Source organism: Trachemys scripta, chromosome 8 (assembly GCF_013100865.1).
Source record: "Trachemys scripta elegans isolate TJP31775 chromosome 8, CAS_Tse_1.0, whole genome shotgun sequence".
Lineage (NCBI taxonomy): Eukaryota > Metazoa > Chordata > Testudines > Emydidae > Trachemys > Trachemys scripta.
In genome coordinates this window covers 106098683-106116993 of record NC_048305.1, presented here as the reverse complement: position 1 = coordinate 106116993, position 18311 = coordinate 106098683, and the positions used below count along the sequence as shown (strand labels likewise).

At 58.8% G+C, this 18311-nt stretch overlaps 2 protein-coding genes across 5 annotated transcripts in view; one reads left to right on the top strand and one right to left on the bottom strand.

The window, feature by feature from the left end:
- Positions 1-1678: 1678 nt before the first annotated feature.
- On the bottom strand, positions 1679-6640 carry TCTEX1D4 (Tctex1 domain containing 4). Of its 3 annotated transcripts, XM_034780306.1 has the most exons (3): positions 6563-6640; positions 4941-4997; positions 1679-2537 (listed from the first exon to the last, which is right to left on the bottom strand). In XM_034780306.1, exon 3 carries the CDS (start codon positions 2513-2515, stop codon positions 1793-1795), a length of 723 nt encoding a protein of 240 aa, XP_034636197.1. In that variant the 5' UTR covers positions 2516-2537; positions 4941-4997; positions 6563-6640; the 3' UTR covers positions 1679-1792. The 3 variants fall into 3 exon arrangements, with proteins under 3 accessions (XP_034636197.1, XP_034636196.1, XP_034636198.1); XM_034780305.1 differs by lacking the exon at positions 4941-4997 and having other exon boundaries at positions 6563-6623; XM_034780307.1 differs by lacking the exons at positions 4941-4997; positions 6563-6640 and adding an exon at positions 4683-4897.
- Positions 6641-8486: 1846 nt separating this feature from the next.
- BTBD19 (BTB domain containing 19) overlaps positions 8487-18311 on the top strand; it is a 46506-nt gene continuing 36681 nt past the window's right edge. Inside the window, exon 1 of one of the 2 annotated variants that reach the window (XM_034780257.1) lies at positions 8487-9150. In XM_034780257.1, the coding sequence (XP_034636148.1) occupies positions 9062-9150 (89 nt within the window). In that variant the 5' untranslated portion in view covers positions 8487-9061. The remainder of the gene's footprint in view (positions 9151-18311) is intronic. The other variant, XM_034780259.1, reaches the window with a different exon arrangement.

Here is an 18311-nt window from a genome sequence, read left to right as displayed (position 1 = left end):
TCCTTGCCACTAGAATGTGAGCACCTGCCGCTGGTTAACAGCTTCACCCCGCGGGGCAGGGAAGAACTCGCCCCATTGTGTGGAGGGGGAGCTGCGGCGCTACCAGCGGAGAGCAGGTCGCCAACCACACGCAGTCAAAAACCCTGAGATTGGCTTAACGTCCCCAGATTTCAGACCTGAACCTGGCCTTCCGCCGGCTGAGTCGTGGGGTCCCCTCAGCTCCTTTCTCTGAGCTTCTCTCCACGCTCTCAAGGGCTGGGAACTCCCTCTGCCTTTTTGAACGGGAAGCGGCGACGCCCCCGTGCCTCCAGGAGCTGGGGCTTTCCGCGGGCCCTCAAAGGTGAGAGGTGGCAATGGTGGCTGAGCTGGGCCGCGAACCCAGATCCCTCCAGCCCCGCTCCCCAAGTACCAGCCCAGCCTTCCTCCCTAGGCTGCGCCTTCTCTCTGCAGCTTTCCAGCCATTTCTGGCAGCACCCCCAGGATTCTCCTTTTCTCAGCCACCCCTTGCCCCGTTCCTGTTGCCTCCGGTGCCCTCTTGGCCCGAGCTGGCTCCTGCAGACCCCACTAGCACGGCCAGCGCCAGCTGCACCTGCCTCCTCCCGGGTGGGCGCCCGCGCAGACTGGGCTGGCATTGTCAGCGTCCAGACAAAGGGCTGTTCTGTGGGTGGGAGGCCGCTGGCAGTGACACAGCTACTCTCTCAGTCTGGGCCCCCCCGGAGGCACAGCACGAGCGAGCTGGGGCCTAGCGCCAATGGGGGCATGTGATGACAGAGCTGCAGGGCCCTGCTGTGGCTCTGGCTGTGGGAGTGGGAGGCAGGGCTCCCGGCGAGCCCAGACCCCTGCCCTGCGTGGGGCGAGGGTGGCGCTCCATACCTTCCCACTCATGCCCTCTGGAAGGCTCCCAAGGCCTGGGCTTGGGTGGGAGGGTGTTAACGTCTGCCCATGAGTGCCCTTCCCTCCGGTTCATGCTGGTCCTTGGCCTGCCCTTAGGGGCTAGTTGCCCTCTCGCCCGATGGACACGAGTCGGGACCAGTGGCTCAGACCAGTCCCTTGTGGCTCAGGGCAGGCTGGGCGAGCTGGGGTTGGCTGGGTGGAGGTGGAGCGGCAGGAGGGCCTCCAATGCGCCCCTATCCACGGGGCTCAGTGGCCTCTCCTACCGTGGGAGTAGCCAGAAAGCTGGGGCTGGGAGGGCCCCAGGGACTTGCTCAGAACAGCCAGAGCTCTGGTGCTCAATCTCCGCCCTCACTTTCCCAGCAGGACAGGCCCCGATCCGGGCGCCAGCGGGGGATGCAGGAGTTGTGGCTTCAATTCCCGGCTCTGTTACAGCTTCCCCATGTGCCCTGGGGAAAGTCCCTTAGGCCGAGATTGCCAGAGGTCGAAACCTTGTAGGCAGGCGTAACAATCTGAGCTTTCCTCTCTCTGCGAAAGGGGCAGAACGTCCCCGCTCCCGCCCCTTTGCCTGTCTGGTCAGTGCACACGCTGAGCTCTCCCTCTGTCGTACAGCGCCTTGCACAGTGGGGCCCCGAGCTCAGCTGTGGCCTTTATGTGGTACGGCAGTCCCCATCGCAACCCCCCGACAGCGAGTGGAACCCGGGGAACGGCCATGCCAGCAAAGCACAAAGGCCAGGATTCCCCGTGCCACTGGCCAGCCCCACATCTGGTTAAGAAAACACATGAGTTAATACAAGCCCCAGAGGTCAGGGCGGGCTTCTCTTTATTGCTGGCTGGGCCTCTCCTGCCGTGCCGTCAGCGGAGTGTGGCACTCCGATCCTGGCAGGAGCTGGCCCGGGCGCTACTCGAAGTACAGCCCGTGCACCGTGGCCACGGCAAAGAGGGAGGCGTTGACGAAGGTGGCGGAGGCGACGCTGTCATTCTCCGGGTCCCAGAGGCAGCGGCTGGCCACCTGCAGGCTCTGCTGGCCCTGCTGGCCCAGGAAGACGTTACAGACCAGCTTGTAGCGGGGCGGGGTGAGGTCCTTCAAGCGGCTGCGGATGAGCTCAGACAGGCTCTGGGCCAGCTGCCCGCTCGTCACCGGGTTGTACTTGGCATCCCCCAGGTAACTGGTGAGGATGGACTCCAGTGCCCGCTGGGCCCGGCAGGCGTCGAACTTGCAGCCTTCGTCTGGCCGAGTCTTGTAAGTGTTCTCATAGTGCGTCTCCCGGATGGGCTGGAAGAGGGGGAGCCCCGAGAAGCTCACCCGCCCGCTGTGCATCCAGGGGCCGATGGAGAGGCGCCTCCCTCCCATTGCCATGGAGACAGAGTTTCTTCGGCTGGTGAAGGGGGCGTTGGCGATGCTCATGACGGAGCTCCTCCGGGAGTGCAGGGAGGGCGGCTTCCCCTCCTCTATGCTCTTCAGCCGCATCAGGGGCCTGGGCGGGTTGTCCACGGAGTGAGAGCTGCGGCGGGTGGACAGCGAGCCCGCCCTCAGGCGTGCGGCCTCCGGGTTCTCTGACGCTACCGCCTGGTTGAACTGGGCCAGAGCCTCCTGGGACAGTGCTAGCGGCTTGCCTGCCATGGCCCCGGGGTGACACCTGAGTCTGGGCAAAGAGAAGAGCTGTGCTGTCAGGTTACCCCGCTTCCACCACCCACCCAGCTCGCCACCTGCCTGGCCGATGGCAGGCAGGACCCCTGGGCTCAGGGTTATGGCGACTAACGCCTTCCCGTAGCGGTGCTGGAAATGGCATTGTCCTGCTACGCTCAAGGAGCTTCCAACACCAAATGAGGACGGGGATCTGGGCGGACCTGGTACTGACAACCATTGGAACAAGGGGCCATCTCCCTGGTGCAGCGAGACCTCGAGGCATGTTCCATAGCCCCGGATGCTCTTAGCAAAGTGTCTGGGACCATCAGCGAGCCTGAGCGAGCGGCTCCTGCTTCCAACCCGCGTAGCGCAGGAACCCCGGTGCCGGAGCTGCCTCCCGCCAAGTGCCCTGGCCTGCGCTAAGCGAGTCCCCTGGGAATCGCTCTCCTGTTGTGCTGAGGTGGTGCTCTGGGGATAACGCCCACAAAAGCCAGGAAGGTCCGAGTTAATTCACAGATACATACGAACTCCTTCCGGCTGCTTTCTCCCCCCTTTGTGTCTAGCCATTGGCAGCGTCAGACTCTGCCTGTCCCTAACCCCGCTCTGAACTCCCCAGCCACTGTAGCTTTAGCTGGTGAGCTCAAGGCTGTTTCTATTCTGGTTCACTAGTATTTACTCTGCCCCCAAGTCTCTGCATTCCACGGCGAGCCAAACGGCTCCGGAGAGGCCCCGGCAAGAGTCCCAGCGGCTGGGCCGGTTGACAGGCCGCTCGGTGGGAGCATGACCGAGAGCCACACCCTTTCCCTTTGGGAGACGTGTAGATTAGCTGTGCCAAGGGCAGCAAAGACAAGGGCCTCCAAGAAAGGCCAATTACTCAGTCAAAGGGATGTAACTAAGGCCCGGAGGATGGTCCCGTTGCATGTGACGGGGGCATTTTAAACGGAGCACCAGCTCCCTTGGCTTTGACAAGAGATTTCCTATTTTAGTCTCCTCGGGCCCATCCCCGTGGTATCTGGTGCCTTTGTGACTGAAAACCTATGAAATAGAGGCCGGAAAACTGGCATGGCCGGGACAAGATCGGCGTGCACTCTCCTTTCCGTGGAGGGGTGGGGGAGTCTGGCTGGCCTCCCCGGGGCTGCACGTCCCAACTGCCGCCCAGAGTCAAGAAGCAGAACTGCCAAGGAGGGAGGCTGGCTTTCTGGGCTGTTTCCGGCCTCGCTGGATACGGGAAGTCTCTCATCCCTACGCCGGGTGTCAGGAGAGCCCCGGCCAGAGAGTCGGACTAAGGATCGGAGCCTCTGGGGGCCAAGCTGGACCACACCCGAAAACTTCACTGAAATTCACCCGTCACCCCCTTGCGAGCATGGGGTTGATGTTAACACGTCTCTTCCAGTTTTCAGTGCCGTTCCCCGTTACCGACGTGGGCACGCTTGGGGGGTTTCCCCCTTTAAATGGACTAATAAGAAACAAATTCCAGCCAGAGACGTACAGGAGCTAGGAAGGACGTTCCTCTGGGATCAAGGCACACATGTTCTCCAGTGCTTTGTCCAGCTCATGCAAAGAGCCTGCTCGTTTCTGGGGGCGCCATTGAGAGAATATGTAGCCACTAAAGCACGCCTGCTTCATCTTTTCAAGGGGCAGGAGTCTCCCTGCTCTTTGAGTCAGGTGCAAGTGCCCTGGGTACAAAGGCAGAGACCTCAGCCTTGCAGTGCCCCTGGTTCACGGGGCGGGTGAGCAGGTGAGTACACCCCACCGGGCTGTGTCTACACTGGAGCTGGTGGCATGATTCCCAGCCCCAGGGGACATACTCGCGCTAGCTGTCCTAGAGCTACCCATGAGGTCTCAGTGGGTTTGTACTTGGGGCGGCTAACCCCTCCCACAGCTCACCATCCTGCTGAGACGGCTCGCTCTCACCCTACTTGAGTTGGGTGTCCCACCTCCAGCTCCGAGTGTGGCTGTAGGCTGGGACCCAGCCCCCACCCACACCTCGGCGGGATCTCCCAGTGCCTGATCCTCCACTGGAGAGCTTCACCATTGACGCCAACGGGTGCCAGCTCACGTCCCTTGTGCATGGGGGTGGGTGGGTGGTCCCGGTCCCGGTCCCGGAAGGCTCAGTTGTACTATAAGCAATGCAGTGGGAACAAATAAACAAGCAGGACACCTCGCTGCCCGCGTCCCATCTGCACTGGGACGTTTTCACAGAAAACAAGGCTCCATCTGCATGCAGGCGAGTCACAATGGAAGCCGGGGCAATATTATTTCTGAGCTTCACTGTCATTTGCCTTTCCTTTGCAAGGGCTAGAAAATAAACGAGCCTGCAATTAATAATTGATCCTTCACTTGGGAACAGCCCGAATGCAGTGGGGTGAAAGGAATGTGTGGTGTCATTTCAGCAGGCAAGCCTCCGGCGCGCTCTCACCTGGCAGTGCCACCCGCTCCGATGGGGGGCTGTGGGATTGGTCACCGTCCCCCGGATCTGTGAGTGGAGATACCCCAGGAAAGAGTGTTAATGCCCATTATCTCGCCAGCACCTGCACTGGCTTGCTGTGCGCTCCCCTGGAGGCCCCTGCCCCTGCCTGCTGGCTTAATAATTCCCCCCGCTGCGGTAAATCATTGGCTCACTGATGTGACAGTTCAATGCAAGAGTCTTCAAAAGGACGGGGGCAGGGCAGGCAGGCTCCGATCCGTGATAGTTGCCTGTACGATTTCTCTGAAGCCCTGGGGATTTTTTCCTTCTTTCCCTCCTGAATTTTGTGGCATTTTGGGCAGCAGGGTTTGCTTGCTAGAAGGCAAGGCCAGGCTGTCCTATCCCCTTCTCTGGCAGGGGCCGACAGATCACCTACCTCAACCTCCAGCCCTGACTCCCAGCCCTGATCCTGGGATCGGATCCCAGCAGCACCCCCTGCGCCCATGGGGTACCCCCGGGGCTAGACCTGACCCACGGAGATCTAATGGCAGGATTGGGGCCTCGGTTTGGAGTGAGATGCAGGTTTATTTGCAATTTTTTTCTTTTTAAAGGGGCAGCAGCCCCCGGAGGGAGCCGATACCAGCCCTTGCCATGTACCGGGGGTACCGCTGTCTTGTACCCTGACCCATGTCACGTGTCCGGGGCTGGCAGCCAAGGAAGTTCCACCAGCTCTTCCCAGCACCCCGGGGGGGTTTATCGGCCCCCCTCCTCACTCACCACTTGTCTTTGGCCCTCCCCTCCCTCAAGACGCTCCCTCACCTCTCTGCCATAGACCTAATCCACTACTGCCCGCATGTCCCTGGCCCCTCTCCTTGCCCAGCCATAGTGGAGGGCAGGAACCTGGGAGTCCCACTTCACCCCAGACGCCTTTTTCCTCCCTCGTTGCTTTGGCCAACAGTGTCAGAAGGGGCGAGAGGATACAAAGGCCTTGATTTCCAGAGGCCCGGGGCTTTAAGGGGTCTCAAGCCGGGTACCCAAAACCAGGGCTCACTTTTGGTAGATCTTGTCCCTGGTCTCTGAGTCCCCTGTCCCCTGCCTTTCTCGGGAAGGGATCCTGGCCTCGACCCTGCTTCTAATCAGAGCCATATTCCTCTCTCAATCACGTCCTGCCCTGGCTATCACCGCACCTTTCATGGTCTCCTTTATCTCCACTCTGCACTTCAGAGGCTTCGGGATGTTGCGACCCCACTGATCTCTGGCTCTGAGGACCTGTTGGACCCTCTCACCCCAGCCTCCGTCAGAATCCAATTCAGAATTGCCCGGCCTGGTTTGCAAAGCTTCCCAGGACTAGTGCCATGTATCCTCCCAGACATCACCCCACGCATCCTTCCTGCTTGATCACACTGTCCTTTGACTCTCCACACTGCTTTGTCCTGCGGCCGCTCTGCCCTCCCTCACTGCATCCCCCGACCTCGGTCCTCTCTGATGCTCCTGGCTTCCTCCAACCTGCCTGGTCCCCTCCATGCCACTGCTCCCACCCACTCAGTCCAGTCTCAGCCCCCGCCTTGTCCCACCATGACTCTCCTGAGCTGGAGTTATTGCCTGGCCGCTGATTTCTTCACCGCCAGACCTACCTTTCCCCCTCGGCTCCCGTGTGACTTTCCAGGAGGGGCCGGGACATTGTGTAGTAGGGACGCTGCCCAAAAATGAAAGGCATTGTGTTTATTTGGTAGTGAAACATTAGGTGTTGCTATGTGACTCTGAAATCCTTTGGCCCTCATGCAGAATAGCTTTAACTCTTCGCTGCCCGGTACCGGGCGCTCTCCTCTGCATTCTGCGGAACACACACCTTCTCACTTTGGGGATTCATTTAAGAAAGTGACAAACCCCGACACCAAATCTATACCTGTCTAGCTACCAAATCTAGCTCCCTGTAGCATCGAATGTGTGAACAAACTGCCCTGAACACAGGGAGTGACTGCGGGTGTCAACTCTAAAAGAACCAACTCTTATGGCGTATGATTGTTTTGTGGCCTGTTGTGACGGAGCAGGGAGCGGGCGGATTTGACCTGGGAATGTTGCAGGGGGGTTGCATTGGGGATGGAAAGGAAGCTACGTGAGCTGTAACCTGAGCCAGGAGGGGGTTGGGAGAAGTGACACCTTCTGGCCAGGAGACAGGTCACATGTCAAATGTTTCTTTGCAGCCATGAGGGCGAGGAACATTTTTTTCTAGTGAATGCTGAGATTCTGATCTGGACACGAGGCGCCAGGTGTTGGCACGAGACTGAAGTGCTTTCGCCTTCCTCCAGCCCTGCTTTGGTGTCTGTTTGTGTGGACAGACCCTGTGAACAGGAGAGTTCTCCACCAGGACCGGTCCAGATGTTCAAGGGACCAGCCCCCTGCTCTGACCTGAGGGTCACACTCTGGGCACCGCTCGTTCCTGTGGGCACGTGTCTGAGGGCGGGTGGCAGGGGCAGGGAGGTTCACAGCTCATTGAGGCCCCAGCCAGCTCCTCCCAGCCGTTCCCACTCCCCATCAGCATTGGCACTGTGCCATCTGGGTCGGTCATGTCTCCTGCAAAGGAGCGTTGCACCTGGGAGCCACTGGTGTGCTAGTGGCAGCCCAGGGCCTCTGCCAGGGTGCCGGGCATTTGCTGAAAGGAAGGGGGGAACAGGTGTGATCCTGATCGGACGCCACATGGGAAGGCTGGCGAGGACGAGGGGTGGCTGCAATGCTCCTTTGCCGCGCCAGCCACCACCAGGACTCACCGCTGACGCGCTGAAGCGGCATCAGGAGACGGGGAGCCGCATTGCTACAGGGGGTGTCCACAGCCCTCGGAGTGGTGCGAGGAGTGCCCGGCAGGGTGGCCCCGTTTCCAGGGTCGGGCGTGCGTGAACGTGGGCTTGGGTGCAGGACGGCAGCTGGGGTGCCTTTTGCACTAGCAGTACCCGCAGCGACTCGAGGCTGGGCGTCGCAAGGCTGCTGTCTCTGCCACGCGGGCCCTGGCTCCTTGCAGCTCATCAGCGAGATGGCACAAAAAGACCCTTCGTCCAAGCAGCTGCGCCCCTGCCCTCCCTCCATCGTCCGGCCGCAAGGGGACTGGCAAAGGTCAGCGGCTGCCTCAGTACCAGCTTCTCGGGGACAAAACCCAGGCAGGGGAGGCTGGAGACAGATCTTTAGTGTTGAGCGTGGGCCCCTCTGCTGTAGCACTGTGGGCTATCGCTAGCCAAGAGGGGCACAGGTCCGGTGTGTGTAGACTTCCTCTGGGCTTTTAAGGACACCCAAGGGATGAGAACACCCCACCTCTTCCTGCAAGCACTGGGATCTCCCCTGGAGGCCTGGCCCCGCTCCGAGCACTGGCCCAGACAGCGCCATACCAAAGGTGCGTGCCCACACGCCCACGCATGCTCTTTGGGACCCCAGCTGCGACTTTGCCCTACGTTTGGGAACTAAGAGCCTGCGGGGGCCCGGGAAGTGGCAGCAGCTCTCCAGCCGGCCTGAACGACGGGGCGGAATGGGGGGGACCGGAAAGTGCTCAGCCGCCGGGATCCGTTTGCTTTCTCTCAGGGACGGAGCTCAGCTCAATCGCGTCGCGCCAGGAGCTGGCCGCGGCCCGAGGCTGAGCCACTGCTGAGCTCAGAGACCGTGGCTGGCTCTGGCTTGCTCTGGAAAGGAGATGCTGGGGGGGAGGGGGGAGATTTTCCAGCTGCTTTCCGGTGCAGAACTCCTGTCCTGCCACTCCCACTCCCCTCTGGTTTGCTGCCTTTCCTCGGCCTGGCCCCCGGGCCGGCTGGCTGCCTCGCTCGAGACTCTGACCCTGCTCCTCTCGGTTCAGGTTCACAGGTTTCCCACACACCCCGTCGACAGCCGCTGGATTTCTGGAGCTGGGCAGCTGCCGGTTTCCTTAGTGATGAGCTCTGTTGCTTGCAGCAGGGGCCTCCTCCCCGTGGCCTAAGCCTGCCTCCCCGTCTCTGGCCCTGCTCCCTCCCGTTCCCGCCAGCTCTCCGCAAGGCGCTGAGCGAGATAGCGACCCGCAGGCCCGGGAGCCCTGGCCGAGGCTGAACTTGGCTGGCTCTCTCTGCCACACGCTCAGGCCAGCTCCCTCCCGCCTGCCTCGGTCGCCACCCCAGGCCATGGCCTACGCCGGCTCGGCCGTCCTGGAGGGGGACGCGGCTGCCTTCGCCGCAGCCGTCAGGAGCCTCATCAACAACCCGCAGTTCAGGTGAGCTGGGCCAGGGGAGCGGCTGGGCTAGGCCGGGGATATGCCTGGGCACGGAGGCTACGGCTGGTACTGAGGGTGGGCACTTAACTGTCCCTGAAATCCACCCTATGGAAACTCAGCCACCCTCCCTCTGCGCCCACTGCCAGAGTGTGTGCGGGCACAGCCCTCTGCCCGGCCCCACTGTACCCAGCATCATTCCTGACAGCCTCTATGCTGTGGGCTACTCCCCTTACTTCCGGTCCTAAACCTTTGTGCAGCGTTGCTGTGGGCCGTGAAGAAGTTGCCGCGTCTCATCCCAGAGATGGCTGCATTCCTGTGCTGGACAAAGTGCTCTGTGTGGGGCGGTTGAGAATTTCAGAGCAGCCTAGAGGGTTTAGACACGTATCTAAACATGTGTTGAGGTCCCCTAGACTGCTTTGAAAATCTCAGTCTCTGTCCATGTAAGTTTGCAAAGCTCGCTGGGCTCCGTCAGAATGAACGGTGCTCTGTGAATGCAACGCAGAAGATGTTTGACTTGGTTACCACGCGGTGGCCGAGGACCCTCAGCTTTATGCTTAAAGCGAGAGTTGTCAGATGTAACCTCCTAGCGCTCTCACGAATAGCTGGCCCCGCCGTTGCCGACAGCAAGCCCACGGAATAGGGTAGCTGTAGTTAAATTGGCCCCCACGCTAAGAATATTATGCAAGCTTTTGCAATTTCAATTTACTTCTTGAGAACCATTTGATAAGCCCGTGTGCGGAACCGGCTGGCACTTGAGGGCTGATTTCGCCAACCTAGGGACAACCCTGCGCTCTGATGCAAGCAAGTCACCCACTGAAATCCATTCGAGGGGGCGGGGATGGGGCCGTGGGTGTGGGTCTGTGAGCTGAGCCATCGACAGTTCGTTATTCTGGGGGGAGCATGCGGGGCCCATCTGAGCACTGAAACCGAGGGGAGGGTGGAAGTCCCTGTGGGAGGCAACGCAGGATCTGATACTGAACTCTTAAACGCACCAGACCCCAGACTTCCACCCTCCAGGCTCCCCTGCGGAGGGGCCACAGTCTTGGAGCCGCTTCGCCCAGTCTGACGAGTCACACTGTTCTCCTTGGATCTGAGAGCCGATACCATCACCTCCATTTTGTTGGAGAGAATGTCATCCGGATGAACCGAGCGGCTGCCTGCAGAGGAGACATCCCTCAGCGGTGTTGCTGCTGGCCGGCGAGCAGGCTGGAATGCAGCTACCGGCCCCGCCCTGCCAGCTCGGCGCTGGAGCACAGCGCAGCCGCCCCGTGACTGTTTTAGGGCACTTGCTGTCTGCTAGCCATGCTGGGGAGAGTTCAGAGAGGAACCAGGAGCCTGGGACGGCCGGTGAGAGACCCCGGCGTGAGGAAGGTGTGCGCTGCCACTGCTCTTTGGGTTCCCTTCCTGTGAAATGGAAACCGCCTGCTTGCCGAGGGGGCTGAGGCCATGGCTAGCTGGTGAGCGCGGGAAGCCAGTCGCATGCCCACGACTGTTTCTTTTGAGGAACTTAATGCCCCATGAACTCAGCCACGTCGCCTTGACTCAGGCCTGGTCTACACTACACAATTAGGTCAGTTTAACTACGTCAGTTGGGGGAGGATGAAAAATCCACACCCCTGAGCAGCACCGTTAAGCCGACCTAAGTCCCCATCTAGACAGCGCTGGGTTGACGGAAGAATCCTTCTGTTGACCTAGCTACCGCCTCTCGGCGAGGTGAAGGACCTCTGCTGGCGGGAGGGGCCAGGACAAGCTGGGATGAAGTGGGAACTTTCTTCATGTTTTGTATGAGTACTGTGTGTGCCTCAGTTTCCCCTATGTGTTGCACAAGTATCTAGCTGGTGGGACAGAGGTGCGTGATTGTTGCAGAAACCCTAGCGGGTAGCTGCCGACACCCAGACAATGGCCGGACACTCTGTATCCTGGCAACTGATGGCCGGGGCCCATCCTCTTCAAGGAGCCGGCCGAAGGAGTTGGAGAACAAAGAGAGACATGGAGGCCAGGTGACCAGTTTGCCTGGGAAAGAGACAAAGGATGGAGGAGGGGCAACTGGGCAACAAGCGAGTCGGTCTCCTGGACTGGGACTCAGGGGGAGAGCCGAGGGCTCTGGGTCCCCCCCAAGACAGACTTTGCTGAACCTTCCTGATTCCTGTCATAGCAAGACCTGTTCTACGCTGTGTTCCAGACAACTAATCAACCTTCTGTTTCACCCGCTGGCTGAGAGTCACTGCAGAGTTGGGGTGCAGAGCCCTCTGGGGGCGTGAAACAAGCCCCCATCGAAGATAGGATCAGCCGTGCACCCTGGTTCACACGCGCTGGTGACGCCAGGCTGACTAACCCGGCCGCCTGGAGCCTGGCCAGCCACCCCCTCGTCGACAGGCCTTGCCAGCCCCATACTGGGTCACTGCTCTGTCTGGGGTCCCTGGACCCCCTCTTCTGCCGTGGGGCAGAGGCCGAGCATCAGTGTCCGTACTAGACCCCGGAGGCCCTGAGCGGAGCCAAACCCATAAATACAGTTGCATCCACTCACCATTGGATAGCTCACGCCTCGTCTCAACATCGGGCCGACTACGCCTGCCTCCTGGCCATTATCTAGTTGTGAAGGGTCGTGGGTGCGGCTGGCGCTGCCCTGGACACGCTGCTACCACCCCACAGGGTCCTTCCTCCCAGGCCAGCAGGCTCTGGGGCCTGTGGTACACAGAGCTGGGAGCTGGGCAACAGATTGGTGAGGCATCAGGGGACTTGGACAGTCCCAGCATGGCAGGTACAATGCAGTAACCCGCCCCCCCGGGGCACCCAAGGAGGGCACCTCATTCCTCAAGTGCAGTTAGCCGGAGAACTGCTCCGCCCCAGCGCCGCTGCAGCTGCTTTGTTCAGCAACTAGAATCCCAGGGACTTGCTCCACTCCAGGGAAATCCAGGTGACGGGCGACTAACAAATCAGGAGGTTTTCAGCGCTCGAAAGCTGAGCAGGGAAGGACCTGTCACAAGGCCCAGCGGGGCACTGGGCTGGGGGCAGAGCCGGCCCAGCGGAGCAGGAGCGACGTCTACGGCATGCCCCACACACGGCTCCGCCCCGCCCCGGACAGGACTGGCCGCGGACAAGCTAAGCAGCAGCCTTTGCTCCCGGTGGTGGGTTTCACCAGTTGGTGCAGCAACATGTCACCCAAATTGAAACCCAGGAGCAGCCGCTGTGTCACGTGAGCCCTGGCTCGTGCCGAAGGGCCTGACCCAAACCTTTCCATTGGCTTCGATCAGGCGCGACGGGGGTGCACGCGAAGTCACCCCTCCCTGCGAGCTCTGCACAGCCAGGCGCCAGGTGCCAGTCCAGCCTCGCTAGGGGCGGGCCCAGAGACTCCCCACACCCCAGCACAATTGGCCCATCACTGTCTCCCGCGGTGGCAGCTGCAGCGGAGAAGCCCAAGAGCTGAACGGGCCACTGGGCGTGAGCAATCTGCTCCCTCTGGGCCCCCGGGCGGGGCAGTGCGAGGCGGGGCTGGCCACTGGCCCAGGCCCTGCCTGCGCTAGGGCTGGAGAAGAGCCTGTAGTCTCTAGAAGCGGAGCGGAGCTGGAGGTGGAGGTGGAGGACGAAGCTGGAGCCGCGGGAAGGAGGAGCTTTGTTGAGGCTGCTAAGGGAGAGCAGCGAGCAAGGCGTGCTGGGAAGAAGCATCGCCCTAGGCCCGTGCACCTAGCTCTGGCTCCGGTGCCCAGCGCTGCTGCTCGTGGAGGCCGTGTGGGGTGAGCAGAAGCAGGGTTTCCTCTCCAGCACCGTGCAGGGCTGCAGGCGACTGCCAAAAGCACAAAGACAAAACTGCTGAGCTGGTGGAAAAATGTGGTTAACAGATTTTCTAGCACCTCATCAGCACTTTCATCTGTGACCCAAGGGGCAGGATTCTGAGCGCTCGCTTCCCCCGGCTCCTAGTCCCGCTCGGACCGGGAAGCTCAGGCCTAAAGGCCGATGGCACGTAATGGAAGGAGGCAGCTGGAGCAGCCGTCAGCCGTGCAATGGCTAGGGACTGGCAGGTGATGTGGGACTGCCGGGCCGGTGTCCTGGCTGTGGTCCAACCCCAGTCATTACAAACGCATTGTCTGGTGGCCCCATGTTCTCCACTGCCTGGCCTCAGCTGTTGTGCCATGTTGATGTGCACTGTTAAACAGCTGCTGCGTTTCACCCCAGAGGTGGCTGCAGTTTCAGGGTCCATGATGTGAGGCTGGCTTGGGAAGCAGCTTGGGATGAAATGGAACAGGCAGTGATCCCTTCCCCTGCCTTTTGCCCTGTCCTGCAAGGCTCTGCCCTGAGCGGGGGCCGGGAGGTGCCCTTTTGATTCCCGGGGTTCTCTGTGCCGTGAGGGCCAGTTTGATGCTACAACGCGGGAGCGTCTTGTGTGGGGGGGAATGGGACGGCTCAGGGGCTGGGATACGGAGCTTGGCCCGTGTTGGTCACTCACTCAACTACTCTGCCAGGCAAGAGCCCTCCGAAGGCTGCTCTCCCCTTGCTAAGGATGGATTTACACAGTTCGCCCTAGATCCTCCAGGGTATTTAGGCTCCTAATGCTTGTTGATTTCTGGGCCTTCCTCCCTGGTGCAGGCTCATGAAATACCCCCCAGGGGCCTAGCTGGCTGCTGTCAGCCCGCGTTACCTTCTATGGCTGCAGTGCACGTGGTAGGGTGCAGGACAGCACCGCTCGGCCCCGTGCATCGGGCACTTGAGAGACCTGGGCTTGATTCCCTGCTCTGCCACAGAGTCCCTGTGTGACCTTGGGAAAGTCCCTTAGTCTCTGTGGCTGGGTCCCCAGCAGGATGATGGGGGTTGTAATATTAAAGCTACGCTGAAGGTAGTGAGGTGCTCGGAGGTGCTGGGGCCGGATAAGGACACAGCTCAAGCCACTGGCTTGTCTCAGGTGGCCAAAGTTCCTCGAAGGATGGGGTTCCAACGTTCTTAACACCCGACCCGGGGGGCCCGTTTCAATGAGTCAGGTGGCTTTTCCCAGCTGCTTGGGGCAGCCTCGGGCTCCCACTGCCCGCCAGGAGAGGAACAGGCTGGGCTGAGTGAGACTGGTCCAGGGTTTGCAGTCTGCAGCGGGAGACAGGGACTGTGCTGCAGTGGCCTTTGCTGGGAGAGCCCAGACCACTTGGGCTGGAGCGTGGACGAGCCCCATTCCTGGGCTCATTTAGATCTGGGCTGGGTGATGCAATGGAGAGAATATCCAGCACGCGCTGCCCCTTAGTGCTAACAGGGTGGTTTATTGTCTGAGCATCATCTCTGCATTCCCAGGGCTCCGGCCTGGGTCCCACAGGGTTGACTCAGCCTTCCAGCGTAGGCACATTGCGTCCCCTGCTGCTCACCCCTGTGGCATTTTGGCTGAGTCCTTGAAGCCCTGTCTGCTCTACACGGGTATTAAAGAGCCCACACTCCATCAGAGGGTAGCTTTGCCTTGCTGTTCTTGGCCAAAATGCCACGCTCACCACCCTTCCGCTGGCACACCGTGATCTGTGCTGGTGGTTGATGTCTTCCACACCAGAGGCAGCTGCATTTCATTATGGGTGTATAGATCCCGAAGTGCTTTGAGATGGAGATTCCTCGGGGAATGGCAGGTGATACGCTGGCAGAGAGAGGGCCCCAGCAATAACGTTTGGTGATGGCAAAAGTCACTAAACACAGAACAGGCTCAACCCAAAAGCCAGGTCAGTAGACTCACCAGCCCCTTCAGGCCACAGCCAACACAGGCAGCCTATTGCCACGTCCCAAGTGCCTGGCGCTTGGGAGATTTGGGTCCTGGGCTTGGCTCCACCACAGACTAGGCCCAGACTTTAGGCCCCTCACTTCCATGTAAATCCTCAGGCCCTTTGAGGTGCTGCCCCTCTATTCCTTCCCTTCCAAGTGGGGACCATCAGAATCCTGCCTTAGCTTACAGAGATGCGGGTGGATTGGCCCGTTGCCTGGGGGCGAAACGCCCAGATGCCATGGTGAGGTGGGCCCGGGCGATCCTCGGGTGATAGAATTGGCTCGTCCTGTGCGTTGTGAGCAGCGGCAGCCCCCAACCAGGCCGGCCCCGCTGTGCCCCCAGGCGGGTATTGGCAGCAGCACCCACATGCTGGCGTCCGGGGAGGTTGGAGGCGTTTACCCGCCGTGGAATTATTTGTCAGCATTTCTGGTTCTAGCCCAGCTGCCTGACTCAAGGGTCATGAGTCAAAGGAGTTAAAAAGCAGATTTCTGGTTCTCAGCAGCCGGACTTTCCATTCCCTGCTGCATGGAGTGAAAACCCCTCCGTGCAGGCGATGGGCCCACGGCACTTTCCTTTTCAGTTCTGACTCCACACTGGTGTGCAGCCCGTAGTTTTATGAATCTTCCAGAGGAAGTGGTTTACCTGCCCTACATGGAGTTTTGAACCAAACAAACAAACAATAGCAGCCATGCAAACAATGAGAACCCTCAGCACTTCCCAACCCGCTGCACAAAGCCCTGGGGGGGGGGTACGCAAGGGGAATCTCCATTAGCTGCTAGGAGTACAGGGCCTGTGACACTTGGTTGGGCAGTTGAGTCCAGCCAGTAGAAGGCAACGTGTGTGTGTGTATGCAGGGACATACCCGCCCAGTGGGATGTAACCCCACCCCCATGGTGGGATTGGTATTTGTGGGTGGGAGGCGAGGTGGAGGGGTGAAGGCTGCATGTCCTGGCCTCCTGCTGGAGTCGATTTGCTCAGTCACTTGCAGGGAGGCAGCACATGGATGGCTCTGCATGGAGGATGGGGGTGTAGGGGGTACATTGCATGGTGGGCAGGGATTCTGTCACTGGGGGATGGGGGCGTCGGGGTACTCTGCATGGGGGGTTGGGAGTCAAGATACTCTGCGTGGGGGAAGGGGGTACTCTGCATGGGGGGTTGGGGGTACTCTGCATGGGGGAAGGGGGTACTCTGTATGAGAGTTGGGGGTTACTCTGCATGGGGTATTAGGGAGTACTCTGCCTAGGAGATGGGGGAGTCGGGGTACTCTGCATGGGGCATTAGAAAGTCAGGATACTCTGCATGGGGGAAGGGGGTACTCTGTATGAGAGTAGGGGGTACTCTGCATGGGGGAAGGGGGTACTCTGTGTGAGAGTAGGGGGTACTCTGCATGGGGGATGTGTTACCTGCTGTGACAGCGCTGCCCATGGGAGCCAGCTGAGGTCACTCAATCAGGGTGAACTGCAAACAAAATGGGGCAGACAAACCCCAAACGCTGGTGGATATTCCAATACTTAGATTTACCAACCAGCACAGAACAGCTTCTATAAAACCTCACTGGTTACTCAGCAGTTCCCTTAACGTGCCCAGCGTCCGGCCTCCGTCCAGACACACCTGTCAGATATGATGATGATTACTGAAAATCTTCTCATCATATAAAAGAAAAGGTTCTTCCAACCCCAAAGGATCAGCCACACACCAGGTCCAGTTATAACTTAGATCTTATCCAAAATACACGCTTAGAGCCAATTCTTATTAACTAAGCTACAATTTATTTAAAAAGAAAAGAGAGAGAGTTGGTTAAAAGATCAATATACAGACAGACTTGAATTCAATTCTTGAGGTTCAGATGCATAGCAGAGGTGAGTTTGTAGTTACCAAAAGTCCTTTTAGAAATAGTCCATAGGTTATAGTCCAATGTCCATATTCAGGGTGACTCCAGTCAGTGACTGGGGATCTCAATCCTTGTGGCTTAAGGTTTCCCCCTCTTGAAACCCAAAGCGGATCTGAGATAAAGGCAGATTGTGTCCCAGGGTTCTTATACATTTCCAGCAGCCTTTCGGCCTGAGAAAACAATAGGCTCAACTCTCCTTCCAAACATCCTGGCAATTAGCACAGGGTCATTTATCCATTGAACAGTTCAGATACAGGTTACCACAACCTTCAAAGAGACATAGAGACAATAATACTATTTCACTCAAGTATCATCGTAAATGTTAATATTCCTTTTTTGATCTTTAAATTGAAGCTATAGCAATAGACAAGACTTGTTTGCTGACATCACAAGACCTGAGCAAACATCTACCCTTGAGCTCTCTAACAATGCAGACTTGCATTTCAAAGCTCTATGCATTTACATATCTTCCTAACCAGTGACTACAGTTCACCCATGGGTCAGGTCAGTCTGAATTAATTAACTCTTTCTGGCCCTGTCATCTTTCAATGAAATATTATTTTACACTCATAACGTCACACCTGCACACATTAGGGCACCCCACCTTTTCCCAAGCCGTAGGGCTCCGGGTGTTTACTACTTCTGCAGGTGTGCAGGACCTTTTACAAATGAAAGACCCTTCCACAGTGATACCCCGATCCTCTCGTTATTAACAGTCACCATGCAGAATGCCCACTAAGCACACAGTGCCAGGCTCACCAACCCAGCTCCCGCAGGCGGACTTTCCCCGTCGGTCGGGCCAGGCCGGTCTCGGCTGGGCCCGAGTTGCTGCACGTCATGCTACAGAGGCTTCGTAACAGCTCTGATCTGAGGCTGAGTCTTGGGGCTGAGATCTTCCTCCAGCACTTTCCTTCTTCTTCTTCTTCCTCTCTTCCCAGCTGGTCTCCTTCTTGGACCCCAGTTTATAGAGTGAAACTCGAGTCCTGCTTAGCTGGACCTTAACCAACCATTGTACTGAAATCTGTCTAACCAATCCTAACCTACTGTAACAATGCTCTGCCCCATTATATCCCACTCCCCTAATGAACTGACCCCTAGCCAAATTAATGGTACAGCAGACAGACAATGAAAGAACCAGACAGAGACCAGACAGGTAAACAATAGGGAAGCGGGGACCATAATGAAAGGAACGAGGATTTCACAACCACAACCATTGATAAGTGAGCTCTTGCTGGCAGGATGCTGTCAAACTCCGTTTTCTTTAACCCTCTTAAGCTGTGTTTCTGTCTCTGGTGCTAGTGGGGCCATTAGGACGGACGGGGTGTCCTTCTTCCCAGCCGGATCGGACAGTGTTTGAATGTCACGTAGATGGAATGTGAGGATGTGTCTTCCTGCTTCTCCGCTCAGGGCTGCTGCTCGGCCGCTCTTTTAATCTGGCTGCAGCCCAAGGCCTGATCCTTACAGATTGGGGATTAGGGGTACACTGTATGGGGGATGGGGTACTCTGCATGGGGGTCGGGGGTACTCTGTATGGGGGATGGGGGTCGG

What these genes read in the sequence shown, in the direction of transcription:
- TCTEX1D4 (XM_034780305.1), bottom strand. Translation starts at nt 6,609, where the DNA reads ATGTCCCGGCCCCTCCTGGAAAGTCACACGGGAGCCGAGGGGGAAAG. An exon ending in ACGGGAGCCGAGGGGGAAAG is followed by an intron (nt 2,538 to 6,562) that starts GTAGGTCTGGCG and finishes CTCTTTGCCCAG; the next exon opens with ACTCAGGTGTCACCCCGGGG.